General features: G+C 42.6%; 1 protein-coding gene across 1 annotated transcript in view; it reads right to left on the reverse strand.

The window, feature by feature from the left end:
- Nucleotides 1-11,247, reverse strand: part of kcnh5 (potassium voltage-gated channel subfamily H member 5) — a 177,070-nt gene extending 165,823 nt beyond the window's left edge. Inside the window, exon 1 of the mRNA XM_033026452.1 lies at nt 10,975-11,247. Coding sequence (XP_032882343.1) covers nt 10,975-11,047 — 73 coding nt within the window. The 5' untranslated portion in view covers nt 11,048-11,247. The remainder of the gene's footprint in view (nt 1-10,974) is intronic.
- Between the last annotated feature and the right edge of the window lie 5,300 nt (nt 11,248-16,547).

The following is a 16,547-nucleotide window of genomic DNA, read 5'->3' on the forward strand; positions in this document are numbered from 1 at the left end:
AAAGCTTTTCACTGTACCTCAGCACATGAAACAAAAATAATCTAACCTACGAGTCAAGAGTTTTTAATTCTCATATGTACCACACTTTTATGACTGCAATTTTGTGAAATGGCCATTGTTTCTGATTATCTGATTAATAATGAACTTCAGAAGGAAAGCTGATGGAAGGCTTAACTCAACTTCAATGCACTGTTGGACTTCTCATAGTACCTTGCTAGGAGTGCAAGCATCTGTTGATTTCCCATTGACTAACAAGTCTTGTTGAGGACCAGTAAATTTACTGGATAAAATCAGCAAGAAAGAGCAGTAATGTATTTAATAAATTATTTAAATGATTTTATTCTGCTCTTACGTGCCTTATACAATTTATTTTACAGAGCAACAGTACAGTTGCTGCCTTACAGCATCACATACACGGATTTGATCCTGTCTACAGGTGCAGTCTGTATGGAGTTTTACGTTCTCCCTGTGACCGCATGGGTTTTCGCCAAGTGTTCTTGTTTCCTCACACATTCCAAAGACGTACAGATTTGTAGGTTAATTGGCTTCTGTAAATTGTCCCTAGTATGTAGGATAGAACTAGTGTATGGGTGATCACTGGACGGCGTGGTCTCAGTGGGCTGAAAGATTTGTTTCCACACTGTATCTCGACAACTATATAAACTAAAACTGAAGTTAGTGGTATTTTTAAATTGTTAACACTTTTTAATTTGTTTATTTCACAAGTATATACAAACGTTTAATCTCCTTAATAGCTCAGACAACTGGATAAACTGGAGGTGGGACTTAACCTCTTAACGCCTGTTTGGGAGCAGAATTGTCACTTGGAAGAGCATCGAGTTGTGCTGGGGCCTTCGCATTCAGCTGGCACCCAAAGACCACATCTGGGAACTTCAAGGGCATTTGCCCGTTGAGTTGAAATAGTTTAACGGACTCTGAAAAGCTCTTCACCATGGAGTAGAGTTTCATAAATTCATAAATTCTAGGAGCAGAATTTGGACATTTGGCCCATCATGTCTACCCCACCATTCAATCGTTCGAGCCATTTGTGTTGGTTCCAGTACAAACTGCATCCTAATATTGTACTTGTTTGGTCAATTTGGGATATTTTTCCTCAGGGCCTCCTGTTCAAACTTATTTGATTCTCATCCAGCCCTACATGTACACACCAATGCAAGTTTATACGTTATGTTTCACATGCTGTTTTTAAAGTATTTATTTATATATTTGAAAGTCGTTACTTGGTAAAGTGTGATTGAACTTGAATTGCTTGAACTATGCTTGTTACATAAATAAATATTTGAAATCAATGACCTGTAAGTAAAACAGACTTAAATTACTAAAAATAACTTAAAAAACTCTAAACTGTTTTGTGGATTAATAAGCATTCAACCCCTTTCAAGTTGAAGAAGTGAAGAAGGGTAATGGCATGTTAACCTCCATAACAAGAGGAGTTGAGTTTAGGAGCAAAGAGGTCCTTCTGCAGTTGTACAGGGCCCTAGTGAGACCACACCTGGAGTATTGTGTGCAGTTTTGGTCACCGAATTTGAGGAAGGACATTCTTGCTATTGAGGGAGTGCAGCGTAGGTTCACGAGGTTAATTCCCGGGATGGCGAGACTGTCATTTGTTGATAGAATGGAACGGCTGGGCTTGTATACTTGGGAATTTAGGATGAGAAAGGATCTGATTGAAACATATAAGATTATTAAGGGATTGGGCACGCTAGAGGCAGGAAATATGGTCCCGATGTTGGGGGAGTCCAGAACCAGGTGCCACAGTTTAAGAATAAGGGGTAGGCCATTTAGAATGGAGTTGAGAAAAAACTTTTTTACCCAGAGAGTTGTGAGATCTGTGGAATTCTCTGCCTCAGAAGGCTGTGGAGGCCAATTCTCTGGATGCTTTCAAGAGAGAGTTAGTGCTCTTAAAGATGGCAAAATCAGGGGATGTGGTGAGAAGGCAGGAACGGGGTACTGAATGTGGATGATCAGCCATGATCACAGTGAATGGGGGTGCTGGCTCGAAGGGCCGAATGGCCTACTCCTGTACCTGTTGTCTATTGTCTAAAGGATATTCATTTGTGACCTTATTCTCAAATTTTCCATCTTAATTTTATTTTCATGGGGACCTACAAACGTCATGTCCACACCAACTGCTAATAAAGCTATCCCAGTAATATCCTGCTTCCCTTCCGGTTATTTTCCTTCAAGAACCATTCCATTCTCTTTTGAAACCCCAATCAACTTAATTGTGGTTTATTGGGGGCCTGGATGTAATTTTGTGCACAAGGCTAACTTCAAGCACTTTTTTTTGCCACGCTACTCCAAAAGGATCTTACAGATGCAAGTTATTCAGAATATAACTCGTCAGCTTCAGAACCATTTAGAATAATATCAATGGAATTGCAAACTGAGTAATTCTCCTAGGTACCTGCAAGGTGCCAGCTGCAACAAAATCAATAAGTCCAATTATCTTCAAGTATACACTGTAGTCAGTTGGATCTGGGAATAATATTCCATGTTGGATTCAATGTAAGAAAACAGTCAGCTGTCAGTGCATTTCTACAGGGACAAAACCAATGAAGACATGTTGCTTTTTAAGTCACACTGTTGGTTTATCTGATATAAATCACTTGAAAAGGAGAATGGAATGTTTTTGCACCTTTAGGCTTCATCTTATTTAAAGCTCCAGAAGGAATGCCCTGCTCAAAAGAAATTTCATTTTTAAATTAGGTTAATTAAGTCACTTCTTAGTAGAAGTATTTAAACCTTGTTCAGCTGAGAACAGACCAGGAAATTGCAGGTTGCTCAGTACAGAAAATGATATTTTAGCTTCTTTTTACGGACAAAATCTTTACTAATTGGTTGAACTAGTGTTTTCTTCAATGTTCACTGATCAATTACGCATGATTTAAACTCAATAGAGACAAATTGAGCCTCCAGTAAATTGACATTTATGTACTATTTCAGGCTGTGGTAACTCACAATAATCTGTTAGCATTAACAGATATGAACCAAGAATTAAATCACTGGCATGCAAAATACAGAGCAACTTTACAGTATACCATAGCATTCACATTCAGATTTCACTGCCGGAATATTTCCTTCCAGAAAAAAATAAGTCTATGAAAAGATATAAATATCTTCTTTCATGAACAGTTGTGGTGAGGTTGCAAATGAGGCAGAAACAGTCTAACCATCAAATGTGCATCAGCATAGGAACATGGGGACTGGGTACATGATGGGAACAATAGACAGCTCATCTAATGTCTTTCTCCTTGTGTCTCCAGAGCAAGTTGAGCATTATCCTCAAAATTTTAATTACTTCTTTGGATATGTGAATACAATTTTTTAATATCCATTTTCAGACTGCCTCTCCTAATGATGTTTATTTGAGTCAGGATATAATTTCATGAGAGCGTACCAGGCTGCTGCATTCTACATGTCACTTATTTGTTCCACAGTGGTGAACATGTTGCATTGTCCCTTCTGATTGTTGTAAATGTTGCTGTGGGCTTTAACTCTTTCATACAACCTTCTTCTTAAAGCCACTTCTTCAGTATGCATTTCCATGTGACAGCCTTCTTAATACCACATAACTGTCTAATAATAAGTGTTTTAATGAAATGCAGATGCTGGTTTACACCGAAGATAGACACAAAATGTCCAATTTCTCTGTGGTTTCTTCCTTTCACTTCCTCATTAACACTGTCCCCTTCATTACTGAAGACAGATGCAGATTGCTCATTAAATACCCCAGAAAATTACCTCACAAAATAAACACAGTCTGAGGAAGGATCTGGACACGAAACGTCACCTATTCCTTATCTCCAGAGGTGCTGCCTGACCCACTGAGTTACTCCAGCATTTTGTGCCTATGCCTAATAATATGCCTCTTTCTACATATTCTTAGTGTTCTTCTGAATGTTTCCAGAATTTCGTTATTTATTTTAGATTTCAGCATCTGCAGGGTATTTTTCATTTATGTTCATAACCTAATGTTGTATCAGTCCCTCAATTGGGCATGTGCTCACATATCTTCCAACAGAGCATTCAGCTTTATAAATTCTGCCTTGACTCACTCTCTGCTTCTCAAAAACTCCACTCATTTTGTTATGTTTGGTCTTCAAATGGGGAAATTGGTCCATGCCACTGGGATGAAACAAGCTCATGGAACAATCAACAGCACCTTTCGCACTACAGTTATTTTGTTCCACCGAGAAGAGGCAAAAAGGATTCCAACTTGTTACAAATCCATATTGAACTACTGGTGCAGAGCAATTTCATCCCTTGCCAATTACTCCAGAACATTTCTGCTAAGCCACTAACCTCTCATAATCCACCTTACAACCCAAGTTCTATCAAAACTCTGCTGTAGACGTTACTTTACTTTAGAGAAACTGGGCAGAAACAGGCCCTCTGGCCCACTATGTCCGCGCCGAGCAGCGATCACCCTGTACACTAATGCCCCGTCCCACTTAGGAAACCTGAATGGAAACCTCTGGAGACTTTGCGCCCCACCCAAGGTGTCCGTGCGGTTCCCGGAGGTTTTTGTCAGTCTCCCTACCTGCTTCCACTACCTGCAACCTCCGGCAACCACCTGCAACCTCTGGGAACCGCACGGAAACCTTGGGTGGGGCACAAAGTCTCCAGAGGTTTCCGTTCAGGTTTCCTAAGTGGGACAGGGGCATTACACTATCCTACACTTAAGGATTAGACAATAGGCAATAGACAATAGACAATAGGTGCAGGAGTAGGCCATTCGGCCCTTCGAGCCAGCACCACCATTCAATGTGATTATGACATCATCCTCAATCAGTACCCCGTTCCTGCCTTCTCCCCATATCCCCTTACAATTTTCAGCAAAGCCAATTAACTTACAATTCTTTGGAATGTACGAGGAAACCAGAGCACCCAGAGAAAACCCACACCGTCATTGGGAGAACGTACAAACTCCCTACAGACAGCACGCGTTGTCAGGATCAAACCTGTGTCTCTGGTGCTGTAAGGCAGCAACTTTAGAAACATAGAAAATAGGTGCAGGAGTAGGCCATTCGGTCGTTCGAGCCTGCACCGCCATTCAATATGATCATGGCTGATCATCCAACTCAGTATTCTGTACCTGCCTTCTCTCCATACCGCCTGATCCCTTTAGCCACAAGGGCCACATCTAACTCCCTCTTAAATATAGCCAATGAACTGGCCTCAGCTACCTTCTGTGGCAGAGAATTCCACAGATTCACCACTCTCTGTGTGAAAAATGTTTTTCTCATTTCGGTCCTAAAGGATTTCCCCTTTATCCTTAAACTGTGACCCCTTGTCCTGGACTTTCCCTACATCGGGAACAATCTTCCTGCATCTAGCCTGTCCAACCCCTTAAGAATTTTGTACGTTTCTATAAGATCCCCCCTCAATCTTCTAAATTCCAGCGAGTACAAGCCGAGTCTATCCAATCTTTCTTTATATGAAAGTCCTGACATCCCAGGAATCAGTCTGGTGAACCTTCTCTGTACTCCCTCTATGGCAAGAATGTCTTTCCTCAGATTTGGAGACCAAAACTGTACGCAATACTCCAGGTGTGACCTCACCAAGACCCTGTACAACTGCAGTAGAACCTCCCTGCTCCTATACTCAAATCCGTTGTGCCACTGTACCGCTCCTAAAAGTGGAACAGTGATAGTCACGGCAATGCCACTTTCTATGAAGGAAGCCATTGTCAGTAGATACAAGCACCCAGCGGTCTCAAATGCTAACACTGGTGCTCTGAGGCAGCAACTCTACTGCTGTGGCACTTTGCTGCCCTCCATACTCCAATCAAAATCAAGTCCCTCCCAGTTATTTCAGAGGACTTGCTGACCGAGATTGGTTCTTCAACACCTCAAGTTTAAGACTCTTTTCTTTGTGCTTAAATTCTTCACCGCACGTTTCCATTTCGATCTCTAGGCACTCAACCTCCCTGGCTTTCTTGTGCCCTGACTCACCAAATGAGCCCCATGTAAATTCAGCTGGAGAAATAAAAGGTTAATTTATTGCACATTAAAATCAAATAAAACTACAGATGCTGGAAATCTGAAATGAAATCAGAAAAGTTTTCAGGTCAAATGCTTTTTTAATTCCAAAAATATTTGCTCTGTTTCTTTTTTCACAGATGCTGCCTGAGGTTACTGTATATTTCCAGTATTTTCTGTTAACATTATAAATAATCCCAAATTAGCCTCACCTCTTTGTCCAGTGTAAATATTGTCATTGAAATATACATTTAAAAATCTTTTGGTGCACAAAATCATGAGAGGAATAGATCGGGTAGACGTAGAGAGTCTCTTGCACAGTGTAGGGGAATCGAGAATCAGAAGACACAGGTTTAAGGTGAGGGGGAAAAGATTTAACAGGACAAGCTGCCGGAGGAGGTAGTTGAGGCAGGTATAATCGCAATATTTAAGAAACATTTTGACAGGTACGTTGATAGGACAGGTTTAGAGGGATATGGGCCAAACACATCCAGGTGGGATGTGTAGATGAAACATGTTGGTCAGTGTGGGCCTGATTCCGTGCTGTATAACTCTATGACCTGAAAAAAAGATTATTTGCAGATAGCAGCAGTTATGGAATAATCATCCATGCAAAAAGGTGGCCATTTGGCCTATCATGTCTGCACCAGCTCATAAGAGCAATGAAACTCATCCCATTCACTTGACCTCACCATGTAATGCTGAAAACTATTTCCTTTCATATACTTATCTGGTTCCCTATTCTCTGCTACACTTTAATCTACTTTTATTGCTGTCCGAACAGTGCTTTCCATGCCCTAACCTAAATACTTGCTGCAGTGAAACATTTTTCCTTATGTTCGTTTTTGGTTGTTTATCAATCACCTTCAATCCATGTCCCCCAGGTTTTAATCCATTAACCAGAGAACATTATCTTTGCTGTCTACATCCTTCACAATTTCAAACTCCTTTATCAGATTTCCTCTCAACCTCTGTTCCACAGTAAACACCCCCAGCTTCCAGTCTCTGTCCAGAATCAGTCACGTATTGTTGTACCATTTCTGAATCCTTTGCTGAACACAAAACTACACAATAATGGTTAAACAAGGGTTCATCATAACTCAGGTAACTGGAGAACTGAACTGAACATAACTGGAGGTGGGCAAAAATGCTGGAGAAACTCAGCGGGTGAGGCAACATCTACGGAGCGAAGGAATAGGTGGCGTTTCGGGACGAGACCCGTCTTCAGACTGATGACAAAAATGCTGGAGAAACTCAGCGGGTGAGGCAGCATCTATGGAGCGAAGGAATAGGTGACGGTTCGGATCGAGACCCTTCTTCAGACCGACCTGAGTCACCTGACATAACTGAAGAAGGGTCGCGTCCCAAAACGTCACCCATTCCTTCTCGACAGAGATTCTGCCTGTCCCGCTGAGTTACTCCAGCATGTTGTGTCTATCTTGTGCTTTTTGTCCTAGTTATAAATCCCAGGATCCCTGATTTAATTTAAACAAAACACTTCCTCAACATGCCCACTTGTCTCAACAAACGCTGCAATCTGCAGTTCCTGGTGTCACCATTCTACTACTCTGTTGCAAAATCCCCTAAATGTATGCCCACTTTGAAGAAGTTCACCTCTCACTGCTCCCCCTCTGTGGCCATCAGTCTGAAGAAAGGCCCTGCCCGAAACGTCGCCTATCCATGTCCTCCGGAGATGTGGCCTGAACCTCTGAGTTTTACTCCAGCACTTGAGTTTTGGGCCGCACACAACTCTTCAGGTCTCAGTCTGTCTGGAGAAGCGTTTCAGCAAAATACCCTCATAAACAGTTTGCACGGCCACGAAATTCTATTGGTGATTAAAGTACATCTGATTTCAGAGTGTTACGTGAACACAGTGCAGTATTGAGGGGCATTAGAAATGTATCGCAGCGACCACGAATCACCAATACTACCAACCAATCTATTCATTACCAAAGTTCTAAAATGCATCCAATATCTGATCATTTCTAATTTTATAAATATGATCAATGATACTGTGTGATTGCGTCTATTTTGTCGTTGGATGTTTTGTTCGACTGCCTCTTTCAATGCAATTAAATTCGCGTTATCCATCGCGTAGGTTTTGAATGTCATACATTTTCGAGAAGCAGAATAAGATGCTAAATGCTAATCTGCTTCTCAGCGAATCCTTTCGCAGAGAGTTTTATTATAGCCCCAGATAGAAACAAAAAGCTGGAGTAACTCTGGGTCAGACAGCATCTCTGGAGAACGGAATATGTGACGTTTTGGGTCGAGATCCTTCTTCAGACCTCAATTGATTGCAAAATTTGAGTATCGGGTCAGGGAGGTTCTACTGCAGTTGTACAGGGTCTTGGTGAGACCACACCTGGAGTATTGCGTACAGTTTTGATCTCCTAATCTGAGGAAAGACATTCTTGCCATAGAGGGAGTACAGAGAAGGTTCACCAGACTGATTCCTGGGATGTCAGGACTTTCATATGAAGAAAGACTGGATAGACTCGGTTTGTATTCGCTAGAATTTAGAAGATTGAGGGGGGATCTTATAGAAACTTACAAAATTCTTAAGGGGTTGGACAGGCTAGATGCAGGAAGATTGTTCCCGATGTTGGGGAAGTCCAGAACAAGGGGTCACAGTTTAAGGATAAGGGGGAAATATTTTAGGACCGAGATGAGGAAAACATTTTTCACACAGAGAGTGGTGAATCTGTGGAATTCTCTGCCACAGAAGGTAGTTGAGGCCAGTTCATTGGCTATATTTAAGAGGGAGTTAGATGTGGCCCTTGTGGCTAAAGGGATCAGGGGGTATGGAGAGAAGGCAGGTACAGGATACTGAGTTGGATGATCAGCCATGATCATATTGAATGGCGGTGCAGGCTCGAAGGGCCGAATGGCCTACTCCTGCACCTATTTTCTATGTTTCTAAAAGGGTTGCAAATGTTTTGTTCTCAGTTCAAGGATGCTTGGGCTAATTAAAGAGACGCTTATAATCCGAAAATGTTATCACTTTAAGATCAACAAGAAGCATTAGAAGGCGGTAAAACTACAGGTGCTGGAAATCTAGAATAATACCAGGAAATCATGGAAACACTCAGCAGGTTAGACAGCATCTGTGGAAAGAGAAGCAGAGTTTTTAACGTTTCAGGTCGAAAAGGGGGCATTTGAGTTCCGATGAAGGACGATGCACTTCTCGTCTCCTTCTACAGCTGTCACCTAGCATACCGCGTGTTTCTTTTAAGAGATTATTATTAATGATCCTTCGTGTAATTGATCATCTCAAAGAAAAGGTTAGTCGCTGCCGATGCCGTGTGAGGGAGGGAGCTAAAATGGTCTGGGTCTGTCTCATCAACGCATTGAGGTGGTAGTAAGGTGCTTACAACAACGTGAGGAGTAACAGCGACCCGTAACGGCAAGAAAAATACCACTCGAGTTGATAGCTCCAGTTGTGAATAGTCCAGATTTTGATCAGATTTAACCAATTAGCGAATGGAGACGTGTGGGAAGTTGAAATTCCAACGAGCCACAACATAATTTATATAGAACGGCCTGGTAACACAATCGGATGCTCGTAAACACTAGCTGTACCAAACGGAGATAAGTGTAGGAAAGAACTGCAGATGCTGGTTTAAACCGAAGGTAGACACATAATGCTGGATTAACTCGGCGGGACAGGCAGCATCTCTGGAGAGAAGGAATGGGTGATATTTCGGGTCGAGACCCTTCTTCAGACTAAGGGTCTCGACCCGAAACGTCACCCATTTCTTCTCTCCAGAGATGCTGCCTGTCCCGCTGAGTTGATCCAAACAGAGATAACTTATATAAGCAAAGCAGCCGAAACGAAGCCCTCCCGCCCTCAAATCCCACCCTTTCAAATGTAGCAAACACTGACAGCTACAATCTATAGCGCCAGATCTTAGATTGTATCAATTGAAAAGCTTTCAAGTTACATTAGTGTGAATATGTGGATGCATCTGAGCGTGGAGTGAATGTGTAACCCTTCATTTGTAATCCATCCTTCAATCCAGTGGGTTGTGTGGATTCCCTTATTTTAGATATAAATCGTTCGGCACTGAGTATGATTTGTAAAAAGATCAGCGAAAGAGCGAAAACGGACATATTTATATCCCATTAGTAACTGCCAGAGTTGCCACCAAAGACACCAGCAACCACGCCTCCATCGCTACTGCACGGTAATCGGGTCCTTTAATTTATCCGGCCTTTTGGAGGTGTCTCGCATCAGTTTTGAGAGACTAGAACTGTATTGACAATGAAACTCAGAACTGTCCGGTGAAAAACAAATCGCCTACTTCTCTCAGGTCTTTGCTCAGAGTTATCTGTCATCCGCCCCAGCATTGGAGCGGCGCCAACATAACAAACGCAAGCACAGTTTCCCCAAAACAAGTACCACTATGTGATGGTCGATGTTTTTTTCAACTCCACATACGTACTGTCAAGTGTTTCACCGCTTTGTTTTTACACCGTCGTTCGCAGTTCTACGCAAGTCTTGTGCAATGGTTCAATGAAAACAAATAACAGTCTTCAACATGTAGGGGATATAGATTTCGTGTTCGCATACATCTTCGCCATAAGTTTCACATCGCTTTTCTGAAGCTCTAATAATTTAGTGTTCCCCAGAATTTATATTTCTTCACGTTTAGCGGCCCCCTAAGGTCCAATCCCGCTTTGTTTTACGTTGAGTTTTTAATGAAACAATCGTTTCGGTGAGATGTCAATTAAGACAGGTCTGAAAGGAAGCCCTTAACATAAATAATATCCAATTTATAAAAGAACTTGCTACACCCCCGAAAGATCTATTCGGATGTAATGTGCAACTCCGCTAATGAAGAGTCCGATAATGTAAAGGAGTCAAAAGCGATGATTGTTACAGAGTAAATAAAGAAGCCTCGCGTTCTACCGATCAATATTTAATCCTATAAAGTGTTCTAGCGCATCGCTGCGAGTGTCTGCTTACCGCTAGATCGCCGGACAATATTTTCCAAAAAAGTATTCTGCGGTGCCACCAGCCCTCTTTTTCCACCGGGCATCCTGGGTTTGCAGAGTTTTTGGAAGATGTTGCTAGGCGGCGAGTGCTTCCAGCGGCTCCGGGCAGATGGTCAGTTTTTGGTGGGAGTGGACTCATAGTAGCGCCCAGGCTGGGGCTGGGGCTGCGGTTGCTGTCGCTCTTGGTACATCGCTGGCACTGGCAGCTCACTGCCCGGCGTCGCAGCTGCGCACTGCGCTCCCGACGCTGCCACACCGCTTGCAGAGGTAGGGGGACAGGCGGTGGGAATTCGCTCCTGGGACATTTCACCAGCTGCACTTACCCACCCCAATCCCCGTTGAACCCTAGAACCTCCAACCCCCCTCCACCACCAGTACCAACCCAACTCATCTCTACACAAGGACCCCGAACAGCACCAGCCGTTCATTCCAGAAACCAGTGCAATAGCCATTAACTAGGACTTGGCATCGTAAAGGCGCTTCACTCGTCTCTTTCAAAACTTTTCAATGCGTTTCGTAGTCGATGGCAACTCTTGTAACGCAGCAGCTAGTCTCTGCATAGGAAGCTCCCATTGTGCATCTCTTGGGAGGTCTGGGCATTAACGATGCAACATCTGAGCAGGAGGATTCAAAGTGCTGGAGTAACATAGTGGGTCACCTATCCATGTTCTCCAAGGATGCAGCCTGGCCCAATGAGTTACTCCAACAATGTGTCCTTTTGTGTAAGCCAGCATCTGCAGTTCCTTCCTTCAAGAACTGAACAGGTTGGTGTTATACTAGGGAGAAAACTAACTAATTTAACTTGCTGGTTTACACCGAAGATAGACAAAATGCTGGGGCAGGAGGCATCTCTGGAGAAAAGGAATAGGTGGCGTTTCGAGTCGAGACCTTTAACTTGTGTGTGTTTACTCCCTCCAACCAGGGACCAAAGATATTCACAATGGCCACTGTCCCTCCCACGTAGTAAATCATTAGACCAGTGTCGTCTCTCGGCTGTATCAGTCTCAGTCTGGGAGTAATCCCTGCACTAGTCACGGCGGGGTTGTGGTTGTAATTATATCTGTGGAAAGGATCAGATACGAATTCTCTGGGAAGCACATGACCGATTATATTACCATTAATTTCGCCAACAACTAAAGCAATTTCTTTAACACATTTAACCCAGTGAAAAGCATGCGCCGACTATTTCACATAAGTATAATGGCACAAGATACGACTCCAGCTAAGTGAGAAATTAGGCGACGGGACTGAGGTTCAAAAAAGTTGATGCAAGGTTGGCCAGACATTGTCCAGGCAGAGAGAGGGAGAGGGGCAGGGAGAGGGTAAGTTTAACAAAAAAACAAAATGCTGGAAGAACTCAGCAAGAGTCAACATTTCAGGACAAGACCCTGCATCAGGGCTGAGAGGGAAGATTGCAGGTATATAGCATTGCAAGAGAAGAGTGATGAGTGGAAGCAGATGGGACTAGGTGAGGGAGGGTGTGGTGGGAAAGGGAAACTGATCAAAGCTGAAATACCTGGTGCCTAAAAGGCTACACAGCCATCAGGAGTGTAAAGGATGAGGGAAATAGAAGAGTTGATATAGTATAATTTGAGCAATTTGTGGGATTGAAGAATGTGACAATGACAGGGAGACAGATGGTTATGGGATGATTTAAATGTGAGCATTGGAAATTTAAATTCGAGGCATTGGGTGAATGAGAACTAATGTAGGCTAGCTAGAACAATAGTGACGAGTGTGTGGGCACTTGATTAATGGTAAGTGAAAGCAAGAGAGTTATGAATGAGTTGAACTTTACAGAGCAGGGTGAGTGGGAGGCAGACTAGGGGAGCATTGTAAGAGTCAGGACTGCACTTGACAAAGGCATGGATGGTGTTTTCAACAGTAGATGAGCAGTGGAGACTCAGCCGAGAGAACCGATGTTTGAGAAGTAGAGGCTCAGCTCAGAGCCTGATAGGCCACAGAGATTGCAAACAGGCAGGTTTCAGCATGAGAAATTGACCAGTTAAGGCACAAAGTTGTATCCACTTCTCCAAAAAACATCCCCACTTTTTCCTTAGGCAATGAGTGGGCAAGTAGCTGATGGGTCAGGAGGGAATGGTCACCATAATTCTATTTGTTGCAAGATACATAGATAAAGGGACGACTGCTACTCAGCTCAAAGTTCCAAATTGGGGGGAAACAAATTTTGATCAGATAGGAACATGGGAATGAGGTTGAGATGGAAAAATAGCTCAACCATGATTGAATGGTGGACTAGACATGATGAACCAAATGGACTAATTCTGCTCCTATAAGTATGTGGCATTCAGAAGTGAGATGGGAAGAGTTCAGGGCGTTCATGTTCCTGTCCGAGTGATGAAACAAAGAAACAAGATTAGGGAAACTTGGTTGATGAGGGATATTAAGAATCAGCTCAGGAAAAAAGAAGACAGTGTTAGGGATAAGTAGCTAAGACCAAACGGGGGCCCTGGGATGTATAGGGATCTCATAGTACAGTTAAGAAGGAAATTAGAGGGAATAAAGGTGTCATGAGATATCCCTGATAAAATAATAACGAAGGAGAATCCTAAAAGATTCTATCAGAATATTAGGATAAAATGGATAGCTGAGAAGAAAATTGGTGTGGAACCACAAGAAATAGGCAAGGATTTTAATGAATATTTCACATCTGTATTTACTATGGAGAAGAACATGGAAGCTGGTAAACTCAGAGATGTTAGCAAGTGATATCATGGTGCATATCAACATTATGAAAGAGGACATGCTTGAGGTCTAAAATGCATTCATGTGGATAAATCTTTGGAACCTGATTAACTGTATCATGGAACATTATGGGAATCAAGAGATGAGATTGCTGGGGCCTTGGTAGATATTTGGGCCTTCTTTAGCCACAGATGAAGTACTGGGAGACTGAAGTTGAGACTTTAAAGGTGCTATGTGGAAACAGGTCCTTCAGCCCACTAAATCCAGTGATCACTCCATACACAATCACTATCCTACACACTAGGGACAATTTACTGAAGCCAATTAACCTACAAACTTGTAAGTCTTTGGAGTGTGGGAGGACACTTAAGCACCCAGGGAAAACCCATGTGGTCATAGGAAGAAAGTCTAAACTCCGTACAGACAGCACCCATAGTCAGGATCGAACCTGGGTCTCTTGCGCTGTAAGACAGTTCTATTGCTACACCACTGTGCTGCCACTATGCCATATCTTTATATAAGGACAACAGAATAACCAAGGAAACTACTTGTTGGTGAGCCTTGCATCAGTGGTGGGAAAGTTGTTGGAAGGGATTCTGAGGGACATGATTTATTTGCACTTGGAAAGGCAAGGACTGTTTTGGGATAGTTAGCATAGCTTTGTTTGTGGGAAATTGTGTCTCACTAATTTGGTTGAGTTTTTTGATGAGGTGACCAAGAGGATTGATGAGGGCAGAGAGGTGGACGTTGTCTACGTTTATGTTAGTGAGACTTTTGACACAATTCCACATGGTAATCTGTCCAGAAAATTAAAACACAAGGGATTCAGGGCAGGTTAGCAAATTGGAGGCAAAATTAACGTAGGAATTGGTGGATGGAAATGGAGGATTGTTTTTTTATAGATCAGAAGCCTGTAACCTGTGGTGTGCCAAAATGATCAGTGATGAGTCCTCTGTTGCTGGTCATATACATTCATCATTTGGATGAGAATGGAGGTGGCATAGTCAATTTACAAATAACACTGAAATCGGTCATAGAGTGGACAAAGGTTGTCTAAGGTCACAACACTATCAAGATGAACTGGGAAAGTAGCATTGGACTGGAAGTTGGAATTTAACTCGGACAAGTGTGAAGTGATGACATTAGGGATGTTAAACCAGGGCAGGACATAAACAGTGAACGATAGGGAGTGTTTTTGAATAGAGAGAACTAGGGGTAGAAATATATAGTTTCCTGATCATAGTGTCTGATAACAGCAGGGAAGATAGTGGCACATGTTTTCAGGCTTTTGTATTATTTGCCTGACAGGAGAGGGGAGAAGAGGGAATAATCTAGGCGTGAGTGGTCCTTGATCATGTTGGCTGTTTTCCTGAGGCAGCCTAAAGTGTAGATAGAGTCTAGGGATCGCTAGTTGGCAAGGTGGACTGTGGAGTATCCACAACTCACTGCAATTAAACACCAGTTAGGCGGACATCATTGGTGGCAAAAAAAGAATTTGGAAAAACAAATGACAGGATTGGTCACATGGATGTTTGAAAGGGAAACCATGTTTGACAAATTCATGGGAATTATTTAGAGGATTAACGAACAGAGTCGGACCATATTAGAAGAATTTTGGCCAGGTTCCATACAAGAGAATCAACTGCAAAATAACATAAAATACTATTATGGTTATGGAACAGGTTGGCAGACTGGGAAACAAAGTGTACAACAAAGGACCTTTTCCATGAAAGAAAGAGAGTTTGTAGAATGCCTCCAAGATGGATCCTTAGAGCAGCTTGTAATGGAGCCGACCAGAGAAAAGGCAATTCTGGATTTAGTGTTGTCCAAAGAACCAGATATGATAAGCAAACTCAAGGTAAAGGAACCGCTTGGAGGTAGTGATCATAATATGATTAGTTTTAATCTGCAATTTGGGAAGGAGAACGTTAAATCGGAAGTGTCAGTGATGCAGTTGAACAAAGGGAACTATGAAGGCATGAGAGGGGAGCTGGCCAAGGTACTGGAAAGGGATCGTAGCAGGAATAACGGTGGAACAGCAATGGCAGGAATTTCTGGGCATAATCCGGAAGACGCAGGATCATTTCATTCCAAAAAGGAAGAAAGATTTTATGGGGAGTAGGAGGCAACCGTGGCTGACAAGAGAAGTTAGGGATAGAATAAAACTAAAGAAAAGATGTATAACACAGCAAAGAGTAGCCGGAAGCCACAGGATTGGGAAACTTTCATAGGACAACAGAAGGAAACAAAACGGGCAATAAGGGCTGAAAAGATGAAGTACGAAGGGAAGCTGGCCAGGAATATAAAGAAGGACAGTAAAAGCTTCTTTAGATATGTTATGGAAAAAAGAGTAGCAAAGTCAAATGTGGGTCCCTTGAAGGCAGACACGGGTGAAATTATTATGGGCAGCAAGGAAATGGCAGAAGAGTTGAATAGGTACTTTGGATCTGTCTTCACTAAGGGAGACACAAACAATCTCCCAGATGTACTGGAGGACAGAGGATCTAAGGGGGTAGAGGAACTGAAAGAAATTTTCATTAGGCGAGAAATAGTATTGGGTCGGCTAATGGGACTGAAGGATGATAAATCCCCTGGACCTGATGGTCTGCATCTCAGGGTCCTCATGGAGGTGGCTCTAGGAATAGTGGACGCATTGGTGATCATTTTCCAATTGGACAGGTTGAGTGAGTGGGCAGATGCGTGGCAGATGCAGTATAATATAGACAAATGTGAGGTTATCCACTTTGGTGGCAAAAACAAGGGGGCAGATTATTATTTCAATGGGGTTAGTTTAGGTAAGGGGGAGTTACAGCGAGACCTGGGCGTCCTTGTACACCG

Source organism: Amblyraja radiata, chromosome 9, assembly GCF_010909765.2.
Source record: "Amblyraja radiata isolate CabotCenter1 chromosome 9, sAmbRad1.1.pri, whole genome shotgun sequence".
Lineage (NCBI taxonomy): Eukaryota > Metazoa > Chordata > Chondrichthyes > Rajiformes > Rajidae > Amblyraja > Amblyraja radiata.